This window comes from Lynx rufus, unplaced genomic scaffold, assembly GCF_022079265.1.
Source record: "Lynx rufus isolate CCGP_SWC_20201006 ecotype Redwood Valley unplaced genomic scaffold, mLynRuf1.p SCAF_1, whole genome shotgun sequence".
NCBI classification, from domain to species: domain Eukaryota; kingdom Metazoa; phylum Chordata; class Mammalia; order Carnivora; family Felidae; genus Lynx; species Lynx rufus.
In genome coordinates this window covers 11,856,640-11,874,088 of record NW_025814823.1, presented here as the reverse complement: position 1 = coordinate 11,874,088, position 17,449 = coordinate 11,856,640, and the positions used below count along the sequence as shown (strand labels likewise).

The following is a 17,449-nucleotide window of genomic DNA, read 5'->3' as shown; positions in this document are numbered from 1 at the left end:
CCTTCTACCAACTCCAATATTAACAAAACATATTTGAGCTCTAATGTGCTAGAGCTCTCTGTAAGTGCATCAGAAAACACATGCTTCTGTAAAAAAAAAAAAAACTCTCCAGAAGAGACCACATTTACTCCTGTTATCTTAATCATGACAAGGTGAAAGCAGACAGTCCCTTTTAGCTACTGGGTGAGCCTGTTCCACAAGGCTGTTGCAAATCTCTGTATGTTGGTAAGACCTTAACTGCTATTTTACTTAGAAACAAACACAAACATAAAAACAAAAACGGTAGTGGTGCTTTCCAAACTCTCAGTCAACAGGCTTAGATGCATTATGAACCTCTAAGAGAATCTGGAAAACACCTTGTATAGCTCGTACAATACTAGGGGCACCTGGGTGGCTCAGTCGGGTTAAGCGTCTGACTTTGGCTCAGGTTATCTCACAGTTCGTGAGTTCGAGCCCGGCGTCGGGCTCTGTGCTGACAGCTCAGAGCCTGGAGCCTACTTCAAATTCTGTGTTCTTCCTCTCTGTGCCTCTCCCCTGTTTGCGCCCTCTCTCTCAAAAATAAAACATAAAAAAAATTTTTTTTTTTGTATTTCCTACAATACTTGAGTTTTGTACTGAGTTTGGGGAACATTCTTGTGGTATTCCCCGGGTCTCAAACCTGTTCCGGTGTCTGCCCTTGTTTCTTCATACCAGTTATAAATTTCAATCAAGGGCTTGTAACTTCAGACTCTATCAGCATTCTCCTTCCCATTTTGGATCACTGGCCATTAACTGACAGATCTACATGCTTTGATCACATTTTTGCCTGTACTCGTAGACTGGCATAAAACTCCAAACACAAACTCTAGATAATCCTGATTAACCTCCAGACCTTGTTTGTGTCCTCCGATTTGGCCCATGTGCTAGTCTTGCACCACATTATTAAGACGCAAGCCGACCTTTCCACGACATTAGTAGTGCGCCAGCTCTTGATACTGATCCTTCCTAATCTTCCCACAACCTAGTGCTGAGAATACATTTTATTTCAATCTACACACACAAAATCTAAAATAACTACCTTGTCAGGCTGGGTGAAAAAACGAGCTGGTAGTACTGGGTCTTTAGGAGATTCCAAACTGTATGTGGTGCTCTTTGACATGATGATATTCATGGCAACATCACACACAGTGTACAGTTTCTGCAATGGTATTAAAGAAAATTAGGTACTTAAGGTGGCAGCCTTGACTCTGAATTAGGAGTAATTCTACAACATGCAATTAGTACAGGCATACCTCAGAGATACTGCAGATTCGGCTCCAGACCACCACAATAAAGCAAATGTTTCAATTAAGTGAGTCAAATGAATTTTTTGGTTTCCCAGTGCATATAAAAGTTATGTTTCCACTATACTATGATCTATTGAGTGTGCAACAGCATTATGTCTAAAAAACAACGTACAATGTAATTACAGTACAAGTAATTAAAAACTTTTATTGCTAAAAACGTTAACCATCATCTGAGCTTTCGGTTACTTGCAAAATCTTTTTGCTGGAAGAGGGTCTTGCCTTAATGTTGACGGCTGCTGCTGATCAGTGGTGGCTGCCAAACGATGGAGTGACTGTAGTAATTTCTTAAAATAAGACAAAACTGTAGTTTGCTGTACTGACTGACTCTTCCTTTCACTAACAATTTCGCTGCAGCATGTGATGCTGTTTGATACCATTTTACCCACAGCGGAATTTTCAATATCGGAGTCAATCCTCTCAAACGCTGCTGTTTTATCAACAAAGTTTGTGTAATATGCTCAATCCTTTGTTGTAATTTCAACAATCTTCACAGCATCCTCATCAGGAGCAGATTCCATCTAAAGAAACCACTTTCCTGGGGCGCCTGCGTGGCTCAGTCGGTTGAGCATCTGACTCTTGATTTGGGCTCAGGTCATGATCTCACGGTTCATGGGATGGAGCCCCAGGAAAGCGGTTTCGGTGCTGACAGCACAGAGCCTGATTGGGATTCTCTCTCTCCCCCTCTCTCTGCCCTTCTCCTGGCTCACAGTCTGTAAACAAATAAACATTAAAAAATAAATAAACCACTTTCTTTGCTTATCCATGAGAAGCAACTCCAAATTCATTAAAGTTTTATCATGAAATTACAGCAATTCAATCACATCTTTAGGCTCCATTTCCAGGTATAATTTTCTTGCTATTTTTTCCACATCTGTAGTTACTTCCTCCACTGAAGTCTTGAACCCCCCTCAAAGTCATCCATAATGATTCTAACCAAGAAGTTAGAATCAACTTCTTCCAAACTCCAGTCCATGTTGATAATTTGACTTCTTTCCATGAATCATGAATGTTCTTAATGAATGTAGAGTGGAGAATTCTTTCCACATTTTCATTTGACTTTACCCAGATCCATGAGAAGAGTCACTATCTCCGGTAGGTACAACCTTATGAATGTATTTCTTAAACAATAAGACTTGAAAGTTGAAATTATTCCTTGATCCCTGGGCTGCAGAATGGATGCTGTGTTAGCAGGCATGAAAATAGCATTAATCTCATTGTAGGTCTCCATCAGAGCCTTGGGGGTGACCAGGTGCATTATCAGTGAGCAGTAATATTTTGAGAGAAATCTTTTTTTCTGAGGTCTCCACTATGGGCTTAAAATGTTCAGTAAAACATACTGCAAACAGATGTGCTATTTGTTTGGCTCTGTTGTTCCATTTATAGAGCACCGAGTAGACTTAGCATAATTCTTAAGGGCCCTAGGATTTTCAGAATGGGAAATGAACACGGGCTTCAGCCTCAAGAGACAAGCTGCATTAGCCCCTAACAAGAGAGTCAGCCTGCCTTTTGAAGCCAGGCACTGACTTCTCTGTAGCTAGGAAAGTCCTCAATGATATCTTCTCCCAACAGAAGGCTGCGTTAGAAAACTGTTATTTAGAGCAACCACCTTCATTAATTACCTTAGCTACATCTTCTGGACAACTTCTATGTCAGCACTTGCTGTTTCACTCCGTACTTTATCTTATGGAGATGGCTTCTTTCCTTAAGCGTATGAACCAACCTCTGCTAGCTTCTTTTTTCTGCAGATTCTTCACCTCTCTCAGCCTTCACAGAATTACAGAGTTAGGGCCTTGCTCTGGATCAGGCTTTGGCTTAAGGGAATGCTGTGGCTGGTTTGATCTATCCAGGTCACTCAAACCTTCTCTGTATCAGCAATAAGAGTATTTCACTTTCTTATCATTTGTGTTCTCACTGAAGTAGCGCTTTCAATTTCCTTTTAAAACTTGTTCTTGGCATGCATAACTTGGCTAACTATTTGGTACAAGACGCCTAGCTTTCAGCCCATCTCAGTTTCTACACGCCTTCCTCACTAACTTTCATCATTTCTAGCTTTTGATTTAAAGTGAGAGATATGCTACTCTTCCTTTCACTTGAGCACTTGGAGGCCACTGTAGGGTTAACTGGCCTAATTCCAATATTGTTGTGTCTCAGGGAACAGGGAAGCTTGAGGAGAGGGAGAGAGGACGACTGGTGGCTACAACAGTCAAAACACACACATCAGTTAAGTTTGCCATCTTCTATATGTGGGTGAAGTTTGTGGAACCCCAAAGCACTGATCACTGATCACAGTTCACCACAACATATATAATTAGCAATGAAAAAGTTTACAATATAGCAGGAATTACCAAAATGTGACACAGGGACATGAAATAAGCAATAAGCAAATGCTGTTGGCAAAATGCTGCCAACAGACTTGCTCCATGCAAGGTTGTCACACACTTGACTTCAACTTGTAAAAAAAAAAAAAAAAAAAAAAAAAAAAAATGCAATTATCTGCAAAGTGCATTAAAACAAGGTATGGCTGTGTGTAGTTTTCAGTACAATAGTGTAAGTTAAACTATTGTTTTCAATATTTCTAATTACTAATAGAAATACTAATTATTAAATAATAAAAAAGATTGATAATGTCTATACATACTATAGAAGTACCACACCCACACTCAAATGCTTAAATCAACAGGGAAGCATGATTATTTACAAAGAATTACATACTTCATTCATTTTTGCATCATCTGGTCCTTGGGCATCTTTTGTTTGTTTAATATTTTCTACCATCTTTCTGATAAACGCATGACTGTTATTTTCATTTTTAGCCATTAATATTTCTAGAACAAACCAAAGACATCTAAGAAAAAGGGAAGAAAAAGAAATGAAAAAATTAGTTGTTAAATATAGATAAAATAATTCTTAATATAAATATAATAAACTCCACAAACGGAAAAAATTAAAAAGGAAAAAACAGCTATAAATCAAAAGAGAAAAAAAGGTATGTCACACATACAAATCACAACTTATCAGCAATGTAGGTGTGAATTCAAAAGACCCCTTCTCAAAATCTCAATACCAAAGAGGCAGGTTAAAAAAGAACTTAAATGGTGGAAATGATGAAGTGATCTTAACCCCTAGGTATGACAGGGAAAGAAAACTGCCTAAAATAATAACCGGGCCATAGATAAAGTGAAGCCTCAAGCACTCAAGACAGAAGTCCTGATTGGACGTTTTCAAGAAAATATAACCACCTAACTCAATAGTTAAGCATCTTAATGAATAAATTAGAGAGGAAAAAAACCATGGTTGACAACTACACATACTGTCTTTGCTTAAGAGGGAAAAATTAAAAGAAAGTTTCACTAGCTCAGTTAATTACATACAACTCTGTTCAAGACCAAACCAAAAGTGCTTTGTGTCTTTACTATATAGACAGAATGGAACAGAGTTGTGGCACAGAGGAGAAAAGTAAAGTGAGAAGAGAGAAAAGTAAAGTGAGAAGCAAGGTATCATTCTAGAAGGGGAAAAATAACCTTAAGGATGTTGGGAATAGAATAAGTTCTTCTGGAGCAGCTCTCTGACAGAATGGGAAGAGTACTCAAGACTGTACTGGGCATTTTACAAATAAACCAAAAATATTTAGTAAATTCCAAAGAATATTAAATGTATTTCAAAAACCAAAGTTGTCTGAGAAAGATGGTTAGAAGTTTTCATTAGTTACAATCACCCTAACACAGAACTCATTTTGGGAGAACTGCTTAGTTTTAAAAAAAACAGAAACTGTGGCTAAAAGAGGGTAGTAACAGCTTTTCCCTTGCCATAAAAAAGTTACCAGTAATTTGATTTTATTCTCTTGAGGTACCACAAATATTTATCAAATATTTCTATGAACTAAGACACCACCAGTTATTTTCCTTTAATAGGAAGCTAAAGGCATAATAAATTCATTTATTCAAAACCACAGACGTTTATCGTAACAGAAAGAGGACTAGGGTCTTAAGCTTATTTAAAGAAGTATGGCGGTATTAGGAAGACTTCTCTAAATATTATTGTATTTCCCTATTCCACACCCAGGCACAGATGGTCTTTCTGCCTCTCAACAATAATCTCTGAAAATATTACAAGTGCCATAAACTTGAGCTAGAAAAACACCAATGAAGTAGTAAGTGGGGTAGTTCCTTGGTAACCAACTTGGCCCATTACTAAATTAGACCATTCTCTCTTCCTACGGAGAAAGATAGTTAATGCAAAGAAAAAGTGCTATGTGAATAAAGGAGAGTATTAATTCGCCCACATGAAAATTTAGAGTTGTAGAAGAAAGCAGGAAAAGGTAAGAACTGGAATGGAAACTCTTAATGGACTGCATCAATAGAAAAGAAGTGCCAGAACGAAAGAGACACAGCAGTGCACTAATTATGCTAAATTAACTTTTGGGAAATCATATAGGAAATGAAATATGAAGATATGGTATGAAAAAAGAAAAACAAGAGAAGGAATAAGGGAAGAACATGGAACTCCTAAGAAATTAAATAAATCTAATTAATTATAATGGCAATTCCATTATCAGCAACAAAGAGAAAAAGCTTTCAGAAAATATGAAAATGGAATGAAAAAGGTCTTACTCTTTAACATCTTTCAGTTGTTCAATATCCTGTACTTTGACATAATCTGGGTCATGTGCCAAAAGGTGAATTGTATATGGAACAACATACTCTGGTAGAAGAGACAATAATTTTTCTGAAAAAGAAAAAACAAAACACAAACATCCAGGTTAGAAAACCAAACCTTACACTTTGTCTGTGATACCGTATTTCTTGCATCCCAGTAGTTTCCCAAAATTTGGCTACAAGAAAAATTTATTGAAATGTCCAGTGTTGAATTACACCATAAAGACTTTATTCATTCATCCATCATGTCCAATATTGAAATGCCTACTAAATGCACCATATGCTGAGTCTACAAAGACAAATATTTTCATTTTCAAACACACATGGTAAAAAGTGACCCAAACAAACTATATCTAAGAAAAAGAAACATAAGATCTATTTTTCTTGTGATTATGAGCAACCTTATGTTTAACACTCCCTTATTAAGCTGAGCAAAAAAAAAATAATAATAATAATGCATCTTTCAATGTTAATATGGTACAAAAAATAAGGTTGATACTACTTGAGATTATTTGTAAAAAAATGAACAGATCTAAAGTAATGGACTTCAGAGTTTCTAGGACATTTGAAGTAACAAACTTTTATTTTAAATTCAAATATTTTTATATTTTGACCTGAGATCAGAAATTGCACTAGAGGTCAGAATGGTAATCCTAACTAGTTTTACCAAACATTAGTCAAAAAGACCAGGAGTCATATACTGAACAATTCCTTTTATATTTCCTACTTTCAAAATAAATTTTTAATTTTTTTTTTAAGTTTATTTATTTTTGACAGAGACAGAGTGTGAGCATGCGCTGGGGAGAGGCAGAGAGAGAAGGAGACACAGAATCCACAGCAGGTTCCAGGCTCTGAGCTGTCAGCACAGAGCCCAATGCAGAGCTCGAACTCATGAACTGCAAGATCACGACCTGGGCTGAAGCTGGACGCTTAACTGACTGAGCCACCCAGGCGCCCCTCAAAATAAAATTTTAAATCAGATACTCAACTTGGCATATAATAAATACTACATGTGTCAATAAGACACCAAGTTTTATTTATTTCCTTATTGCTGAACTCTAAGAGAATAGTTGGTGTGTAATATTTATTTCAAGAAAATATAGAATACAGAAGAAAAAAGTAACAAGTTTCAAAACTCAGTGATATTCAAATTCAAATGTATCAAGTATTTATTCAATGCTTACTATTTTCTAGGCTTACTACTTTTATTGGGGCATATTATTTTAAGTACAAAGATGAGTAAGACTAGATAAAGATCTCACAGGAAAGTGTAGAGACACAAACTATACTTCAATGTGAAAGGCGCCTTCAAGTAAGTATAGCTAACAAGTATCAAGTACTTCTTTGAACCACACATCATGCCAGGTGCTTTATACACATAACACTTAAATCCTCATGCTAACCATAAGAAATGAGTATAATTATACCAATTTTACAAATAAGGAGACTAGGGCTCAGATTGAGAAAGTAACCTGCCCCCAAACAACCAGTAAACAGAAGAGGGATTTGACTCCAGAGCTCTTATTCTCCAAGTTTGAGAAGGAAGAGAAAGAAAGAAGGCCCCAGTGATGCAGTAACACCAAAACTGTATTTTAAAGGATTCAAAAGGTGCAAACCACGCTCCTTAGTTTTCTTTATATTTGTCTAGAAGGGCAGGCAATTTCCAGATAGAGTTGACAACAAAGTTAAAAGATGGTTGCACAAATTTCAAATAATCCATAGTATAAGATACACAAAATTTATAGGTAGCTTGAAACTCAGGCTGAGAGTAAGGACCATGCTAATGAGTTTCAACTAGATCCTATCAGCAATGAAGAATCAACATGGATTTCAAGCAAGGAAGTACCATGATCCAACCTGTTTTAGAATGGTATTCTTGATAATGGTGTGTGGCACAGCTGGAGATGGGTCAGAGGCAAGGAAACACAACAGGAAGATGTTTGGAGTGTATTCAATTACCCAAGTGAAATATACCAGAGTAGGAGAGCTAAGGAGAGAAACATTCAAGGTATCTAGAGGATTTGGTGACCAATAAGAGGAAAAAAGAAGGTACAAAAATAAAGGCCTGATTTTTGACTTGGGTAACTAGGTGGATTCTAATGCTGTTAAAAGAACTCAAGGGTGGCTTGAGCCTGGCTGGCTCAGTTGGTTGAGCCTCTGACTTCTGAGGGTCATGATCTCGTGGTCCGTGAGTCCGAGCCCCACGTTGGGTTCTGTGCTGACAGCTCAGAGCCTGGAGGCTGCTTCAGATTCTGTGTCTCCCCCTCTTTCTGCCCCTCCCATGCTCATGCTCTGTCTCTCTATCAAAAATAAATAAACATTTAAAAAAATTTTTTAAAAATACAATGAAGAACTCAGACACAAAAACTAGTAACACAAATGGGATAAAATGAGATTAAAAACAGGCACATAAGCACCGGATATTAACATCAGCTACCAGGAAAAACAATCAAAGATAAAAGACCTGTACTTTTTTAAATCTAAAAGACAGTACTTACACCACATATGTCTGTGTGTGCGCACGCACGCATATTTCACGGTTTTATTAAAAGTATCTCCAATGTCATTGCTTATTTTCCTTGGCCATTCAGTCAGTTACATAAAGAAACATGGGTTGATATTTAAATACCTATGGATTCATATTTGTCAAATGAACTTTTTTAAAGGAAAACGGTTATTGAAAATTAGTAACAACTTTGTATTTAATGATGGCCAATTAGAGTATAATAAATAGCAGTAACATCACTTTGTGTTCAATAAAACTGCAACTGGCTAGAATAGTATACTTCCATTTTCACATATGCTTACCACTAACGGCTGCATGCTGCTTCAGATACTCGCGTCTCACATTTATATTTTTGACCAGACACTGCCTAGCATGAGCTCTTCTCTCTTTTACAGGATCTTTTGCACAAAGTGCACAGATTGCCATATACTCAAGTGGAAGCCGTAATCGGGAGAGGCCTTTGTGAAGTTTCTGAGCAAACACTTGTCTTACTTGATAGCATTCATCCTGTAAAGACAGAATTATTCCACAGATTATTCACATGGCAACAAAGAATAAGTAACAACCTCACATACAAAATTTGAAGGGTAAAGGAGAGCAAGTTTATGGACAACCACTGCTTCTGCTCACAAGACTGAGGGATTGTGACATGTTCATTTCAAGGCTGTAGTGTTCACAAGGTACCAAGTTACATGTGTTAGAAAATACTGAATATACTTTTAAAACAGATAAAGCTAGTACATATAAATCCATCCTAACTTAAGGTATTAAAAATAGTTTAAATACCATCTCCTATCTAGCTTTTGCACTTACTGAGCAAGATAAAACTGTCCAATTTATATATTTTAGCTTTAACAGTGAAAAAACTATTCAGATTAAAATGGACAACTCTGAAGGCAAGAGTTACTAGTCAATTTCAGGAACACCAAATTACTTTTAGTCCTATAAATGAACCGATTGTTCATTACCACTGTGCCTGCTTTCCTCATACTAACTCCCTCTACTAAACCACCCATCTCCACTCTTCTAGCTAACTCCTCCTCATCTCTAACAACAGCTCCTATATCTTCCAGTCTTTATCAGGCATCCAGCTATCCTCTCTTAGCACTCTGTGCGTATCTCCGGCATAGCATTCACTATACAGTATTAAAATGATTGGTTTATAGGTCTTACCCATCACGGCTCATTCCTTAAAGACAAGAACTATGCCTTTATTCACTTTTGAGCCTCTAAACCTAGCACAGTATCTGGCATATAGATTATCTATGCAATAAGCTATAGGACAAAGCTCAATATGACATTTGAGTCATATATGAAACGTATAAAGACCTTCATAATTACACCTTACCCTCCACCAATTAACACAAAGTGTGGTGTCTTTCATACTATTGCAATGTTATGCATACTATTTCTACTATCTATAATGTACATTTTGGTTTTTTTCAAAACCTAGGTCGTAACATCTTGCTCTTATCTTTAAATCCTTATTTTGTGTACCTTCTCTCATTTAATTTAGACTTGTTTATCTCTTTTCTTTTTTAAGTTTATTTTGAGATAGAGAGAGCACAAATATGATCAGGGGAGGGGCAGAAAGAGAAGGAGAGAGAGAATTCCAAGGAAGCTCCCCCACTGTCACTGGAGTCCGACACGGGGCTCAATCCCATGAACCGTGAGATCATAACCTGAGCTGAAATCAAGAGTCCGACACTTAACCATTTGAGACACCCAGGTGCCCCAAATATCTATTTTTTAAGAAGTATTCTTGGGGCACCTGGGTGACTTAGTCAGTTAAGGGTCCGACTCCTGGTTTCGATTTGGGCCATGGTCTCACAGGCCATGAGACTGAGCCCCATGTTGGGCTCTGCACTGACAGTGTGGAGCTGCTTGGGATTCTCTCTCTCTGCCCCCCCACTCTCTTTCCCTCCCCTGCTCACTCATGCACTTCTCTCTAAAATAAAATTTAAAAAAATAAGAAATTAAAGAGTATTCTAATTCCACAGAATTATTGTCAACCCTCACACCCAACAAAATAAAGTTGACATCAACTCATTCCTTCCTCAGTATTAAAACTCCCACGGGGTAGAGGAATCTTCACTATCTGATTATTCACCATGAAAATACCCAATTACAAACTGTGTAAGTCAAAATATCACAAATATATTCACAGATGAACTCACCATTCATTAAAAAATTAATCTCCAAACATCCCTTCCCCCTACTCAGATACATTCTCAACCAAGACCATGTTTTTGTTACTTTCTCACTAATCATTCAGGATCCAATAATATAAATTAATTACTGAATCATGGCAAAAGTAGTAGGATTCCCAAAATATGTCATTAAAGTTAGAGAAGAACTGTTAAGTCATGTGCAAGCTAACTGTCACAGTTAATAATGAAAGAGGAGAAAACTGACAAGAATGATGACAAATAGGTACATCAAATAGAAAAGCATGTGAAGAAAAAACTTAAAATATGTCTTCCTAGGAACTGAGACAGCCTCCAAATGTTTGTTTTTTGCAAAGATGATTATCCTTTTGACTATGTTACAAAAGTTAAATGTGAAGTACGGAACAGAGTAATACAATTTTTTTTGCAGGAAAAAAACATTCAAAAAAGCAAACATTTAATACTTTCATGGTTATGGTTCTAACCACTATTTGGTTCAATATAAGAAAAAAGAAGATGGTATGTAATACTACAAAACATTTTCCTCAAAGTTCCAATTAAAGCTTTTATTCACTAACTGTGAAATTAATTTGTCTGCATCTTAAGTAAATTCACTTTTAGTGCCCTTTCCTAGTACAAATTATCCTCAGAACTACTGACAGTGTCTTGCAAATAGTTCAATTACTTTGTGTATCACATTGTATTATCAACACTTCTTTATATTTTCTGTTCTAAGAGCTTTTGTTCTTAAGGGCAGTAGCCATGGCTTTGTATTTTACAGAACCTAGAACAACGTACAGCAGATAGCAGTACAAAGTAAATTTTTCATGAATTGCATTCAAATTCTAAAATACTTAATTATTAAATAATATTAAGATTCATATTACTGAATTTCTGTTTCCCCAGATTTACTTTCTATTCAAATATACAAGAACCTCGGAGATACCTTTTTTTTTTTTTAATATGAAATTGTCAAATTGGTTTCCGTACAACACCCAGTGCTCATCCCAACAGGTGCCCTCCTCAATGCCCATCACCCACTTTCCCCTCCCTCCCACCCCCCATCAACCCTCAGTTTATTCTCAGTTTTTAAGAGTCTCTTATGGTTTGGCTCCCTCCCTCTCTTTTTTTTTTTCCCCTCTCCCCTCCCCCATGGTCTTCTGTTAAGTTTCTCAGGCTCCACATAAGAGTGAAAACATATGGTATCTGTTTTTCTCTGTATGGCTTATTTCACTTGGCATAACACTCTCCAGTTCCATCCATGTTGCTACAAAAGGCCATATTTCATTCCTTCTCATTGCCAAGTAGTATTCCATTGTATATATAAATCACAATATTACCTTTAAAGAACTCAACTCGAGTAAGAGAAATAAAGCAGACGTATATAAAAATAAATAAAGCATGATGCATGTATGTGTCAAAAGACTGAAGATAAAATCTGTGGGGAATAAAAATGAGACCAGCTGTAAGAATCTGAGCAAGTTTTGTGGAGAAGGTTGTGTTTAAGCCTTGATTTGCAAAAAGGGTCAGAGATGGACTTGTGGAAATGGGAGGGTGAGAATGAGAAGAAAGCAAACTACAGGCACATAAAAGAAAAAAACTGTTCAGTTTCACTGAAATGAAGGTAGGTAAGGGTAGTGGGTTAAACAAGATTTTTTAAGTGTATATTTGGACCCACAATATTAGAAGGGTTTGAACAGCCAAACAGTAAAATACATGCAATTTTTCTTTCTTTCTTTCTCTCTCTTTTTTTTTTTTTTACAAGTATAAGCCCCTAAATATTTTGACTGGGAAAATAATATGATTGAAACTGTGATAGGGAAATTTAAACCACAGCAGAAAAGTCTCCCAACAGTCCAGGTGAAAGCTAATGATGATTACAGTGGTAAGAACAGTTAAGAAGATATGAGTGAAAAGATATGACACAGGACAGATTATCTGCACTTCTGTAACAAGGCACACGGACAAGCAAATAGTCAAATATAAATCATGTTTTTCAATCTAAGAATACCATTTGGATTTATTTAATGCTTACTGAGGCTCTACATGTCAGTAAAGAATAGATTTCAGAAAGATTATGAATTCAGTCTTAACATTCACAGACCATAAGAGTTTGAAATTTCTGTTTAGCCTTATAAGTGGCACCAGACTGACCTGCAAAAATGTTAAAATGTTGCTAGTACAGGGGTCACCTACGAAGAAAATAAGACAGCTAAAGAAGAATGTATAAGTGGAAAATTTGGTCATCAATAAATCCTTACAGAATACATGCATTTAAAGGAAAACAGAACAAAAAAATGTAGTTAGAGAGGAACAACAAAAATCAGGAGATAGAAACCAGAGAGAATTTCAAGAATAATGGTGCAGTGAGCTGTGTCAAATAATGCAGAAAGGACATGTATAATGAAGACTAACTAGTATCACTGGATTCGAGGCCTTCAATAAAGCATTTTTGGAAAAACAAGAAAAGCAAATGCCAAAATGTGAGTAGTGAGGACTGAGAGATAAGTGGGTAAAAGAGACAAAGATACAGATAACACTCTGAGGTTTGGAGACTGAAAAAGAAGAGACAAGCACAGGGTTTAGAAGCACAGCAGAAAGGTATTTTTCAGGAGGGTAACTGCGTATGTCTGTAAGTTGTGAGAATATGCTAATAACTAACTTTCAACCATTAACACATGTTCCATAGTCAATCAACAGTATTCTAAAGCAATCTTAAAACTTAGGCAATCTGAACTTTCACCTTGGGGATTTGGTGACTGAGATAGTAATACATAACATATATTGTGCTAGAAAATCTCTAGAAGTATGGATGCTTTTCACACATAGTGAATATTTAACGATTTGTACATACTTTTTACACACAATAAGTTTCAAACAAAGCCCATTTCTCTCACGTATTTCCATACTTCTGTAACAGTTTCCACCTTAAAACTGGTAGCACCAATACTTTTAGAAATATCAGACCAAGAATGTGATAAATCAACCAACTGTATCACCAATCTAAAAAAAAATTACAAAGGTTTTCTTCTAAGAAATTTAATATATATTTTTAAACAATTTTCACTTTCTTGCAAAATAAGATTATTTCTAAAATTTAATGAGAAAAACTAAACCAGGAAATTATGGATTCCTCGAAATCTCATTTTCAAATGGTTTAGTATAATATCTGAATTACAACACTAAAACTAAAACAAAACAAAAACAAGATTTGGAGATCTGGAATAGCTTTTTTAAAGACTAAAGTACCATATTCTGACAAAATGATTACAAAAAACACGCAATTGCTTATGGCTAGGAGTTACACATAAGCACTAATTTAAAAATAAGCAGAGGGAAGGGTGGAAAGAAAAATTACAATAATCCCTAAAATAAATGCCAAATTCTTATACAGAAGACTACTTGGAAAAGAACAGGAAAATTAAGTGTAAAATGACCAAAAAAATGAATGAAAAGCTCATATTTAAATATCATATTTTCCATTATGGAAGTCCTTTTTAATTTTCTCAATGATGCTAAAAACTTCCAAAGTAACAGGATTCAAATACTATGTTACTCTAATATGAAATCTGCAAGACTAGACAATGAATCCATTGGTATCGCTGTTAATAACTTCAAATTTTAACTGGCTGGAGAAATAAGAAATGTTTATTAATCTGTATCATATCTTTATAAAACTGTAAATGTCTGTATTTTTTATTCCTTTTAAGACCTCAATATATTCAATTCTCATTATTTACACATTCCAAATCTGTGAATTCACCTACTCACTACAATTTATTTGTAACCCCAAAATCAATACTTAAAGTAAATCAATACAGTAGTGAGTAAATGAACAAGCAACAATCTGAATCATGTGACATACATCCCATCTGAATGAAGTTGAACAAAGCAAGGCCTGTTGTGTCAGCTCTTGTATTGCAAACAAGTGTCCTTTTGACAGTCTATTTAGTGCCACATTTTTTCACATTTTTGTGCATTTGTTGGTGGTTTTGTTGTTTAAAAGAGCTCCCAAGCATAGTGCTGTTCAGTGTTCCTAAAAGCAAGAAGGTTGTGATATGCCATAGGGAGAATACATGTTAGCAAAGTTTTATTCAGGCAGGAGTTACAGCGCTGTTGGTCATGAGTTCAATGGTAGTGACACAACTATATATTAAATCATATGTCCTCAAATAGAAACACACATAAAACAAGCTTATGTACTGACAGACTGACAAAAATGTTGGGAACAGAGCCTTGGAGAAACCACCCCTGTATTTCCCTTAGAAGCAATGGATCAGTATTTGGTAATTTGGTGGCTGGGCTGACTCTGTAGAATAGAACTACTACAAATAACGAGAATCGAATGTACTATGTTAGCAACCCAAAACTCAAACAACAGTTTTAGAACTATGAAATGTTTCTCATGCATACATTTTCCAAAAGGAGACAATTCAACATTTTTATCTCTATATCATGGAGGACTTTTTTCTTCCTAAAAAGTCAAAGACCATATAAAGTTCTATTCTATATGGCCATCTTCCTTACATTGATAGCTAATGCGCAGAGCTGGTACTGTTCTAATGTGATGATTTCATGATAACAAGGTTCTTGTGCCAGCTTTACAATAGCACTTCCAGCTGCAAGCCTCAGACGTGACATATCCGGTTTACTAAAAAATAAATAAGAAAGAATTACAAATTAGATTTCTAAATGTCTGCATAAGAACATTCCTACTTGCTACATCAAACTTTTAAAAATTCCCTGTGGCCAAAAAAAGGGCAGAAGGCAATTCAGTGACACTGAACACTTATGTTTACTTAACTTTGGAACATGGTGTCTAATACTCCAAAGTTCTTTTCCTGAACACAGTCTATACTGAAGTCATTTAATTCTACATAAAATAGCTTTAGCCAAGATTAAAGCTTAGAATATATTTGTATGTTTAGCTAAAGTCTTCTGGTATGGATTTTTTTTGGTTATGTGTTTACTTATAGATTAGGCACAAAAATGTCCTAACTTGTTAATCAGTCAACTAAAACTAATGTGCTAAGTATAAAAGAAGAATGAAAGCAGGTGTAGCAGAAAACATCACAATTTTTAGAATTCAACTTTTCAAATATTACCAAGAAGGTCCTTTTAAATTTAAGAAAACTTCTGCTTAATGGGACACACCTCAAACATTAGCAAAATTTTTCTTTTTCTTTCTTTCTTTTTTTTTTTTTTTATGATTTGGGAGAGAGAGAAAGAGTATGCAAGCAGGGGAGTGGGGGAGAGGGGGAGAAAGAGAATCTGAGACAGGCTCCACACTCAGTCCGGAGTCCTGACGCAGGGCTCGATCCCATGACCCCTGGATCATGATCCGAACCGAAATCAAGAGTTAGATGCTCAACTGACTGAGCAACCCAGGCACCCCTAAAACATTAGTAAATTCTTAAATAGTAAATACATCTAAACAATTCTTCCTAATATAGTGATGTATCAGATGAATTACACAGTAAATCCTGATCTGCTGTGATTATTTTCACTTCAAGAAGCCACCGAGCCATCATTTTAATAGCCTTAATGTATTTAAAAGACAAACTGACTCCCCATGTACTTTCACAGTAAAAGATTATTTAATATTCATAAAACAAGTATGTGTCTACCATATATACAGCGCTGAGAGTGACTTAAAAGACAAATTCTTGGTCTTCTACAATCTAATGACCTAATTGGTTTAAGACTCTCCTTTCTCTAAGGATTACGCAAAAATGCTGACTGAATGCATGTCAACATTTATAAGGTTCTAAAGTTACATGTCCTAGAGGTGCTATTCAGTTAATCAACAGCAATATTCCAAGTAGCTATTATGAGGTAATTCACTTGACCACCACTAAAGGAAATTCTGGTTTTCTTCTGGAGTTTATTTAGTGCAAATAAAGACAAATAATTAAATTCAATATTTTACAACTAAGTTTTTGAAGACCAGATTTCTATATAAAGACTTGTTTTAAAAGTGAACCAATGTTACTCCTGAAATCATTGTTGCACTACATGCTAACTAATCGGGATGTAAATTAAAAAAAAAAAAAAAAAGTGAACCAATGCAATTCACATATATTTGCAGAATTAAAACACACATTTGATTTCATTAAAGAATAACATGAATAAAAACAGGTGAGATGAAATCTAAATATGCACATGAATAGCTAGACAAAACATTATAATGTCTTATAATGATTATAACCATTATCTCTATTTTATTTATTTTTTTTTTTAAATTTTTTTTTTCAACGTTTATTTATTTTTTTGGGGGACAGAGAGAGACAGAGCATGAACGGGGTAGGGGCAGAGAGAGAGGGAGACACAGAATCGGAAACAGGCTCCAGGCTCCGAGCCATCAGCCCAGAGCCCGACGCGGGGCTCGAACTCACGGACCGTGAGATCGTGACCTGGCTGAAGTCGGACGCTTAACCGACTGCGCCACCCAGGCGCCCCCTATTTTATTTATTTTTGAGAGCGTGCATGTGCCCACACAAGTGGGGGAGGGGGAGAGGGGGAGGGAGGGAGGGAGAGAAGAAGAAGGAGGAGGAGGAGGAGGAGGAGGAGGAGGAGAAGGAGGAGGAGGAAGGGAGGGAGGGAGGGAGGGAAGGAGGGGGAGACACAGAATCCGAAGCAGGCTCCAGGCTCTGAGCTGTCAGTGCAGAGCCTGACACGGGGTTCGAACCACGAACTGTGAGATCATGACCTGAGCTGCAGTCGGATGCTCAACCGACTGAGCCACCCATGTGTCCCTATCTCTATTTTATAAATGAGGAAACAGACACACAAGGT

General features: G+C 36.3%; 1 protein-coding gene across 6 annotated transcripts in view; it reads right to left on the bottom strand.

Annotated features, from left to right (window-relative positions):
* PDS5B (PDS5 cohesin associated factor B) overlaps positions 1-17,449 on the bottom strand; it is a 194,157-nt gene that overhangs the window by 16,522 nt on the left and 160,186 nt on the right. For all 6 annotated transcript variants that reach the window (XM_047078747.1, XM_047078710.1, XM_047078735.1 and 3 more), the window contains exons 24-28: positions 15,182-15,305; positions 8,789-8,993; positions 5,936-6,050; positions 4,038-4,170; positions 1,058-1,177 (exon numbers count right to left, since the gene is read on the bottom strand). In XM_047078747.1, the coding sequence (XP_046934703.1) occupies positions 1,058-1,177; positions 4,038-4,170; positions 5,936-6,050; positions 8,789-8,993; positions 15,182-15,305 (697 nt within the window). The remainder of the gene's footprint in view (positions 1-1,057; positions 1,178-4,037; positions 4,171-5,935; positions 6,051-8,788; positions 8,994-15,181; positions 15,306-17,449) is intronic.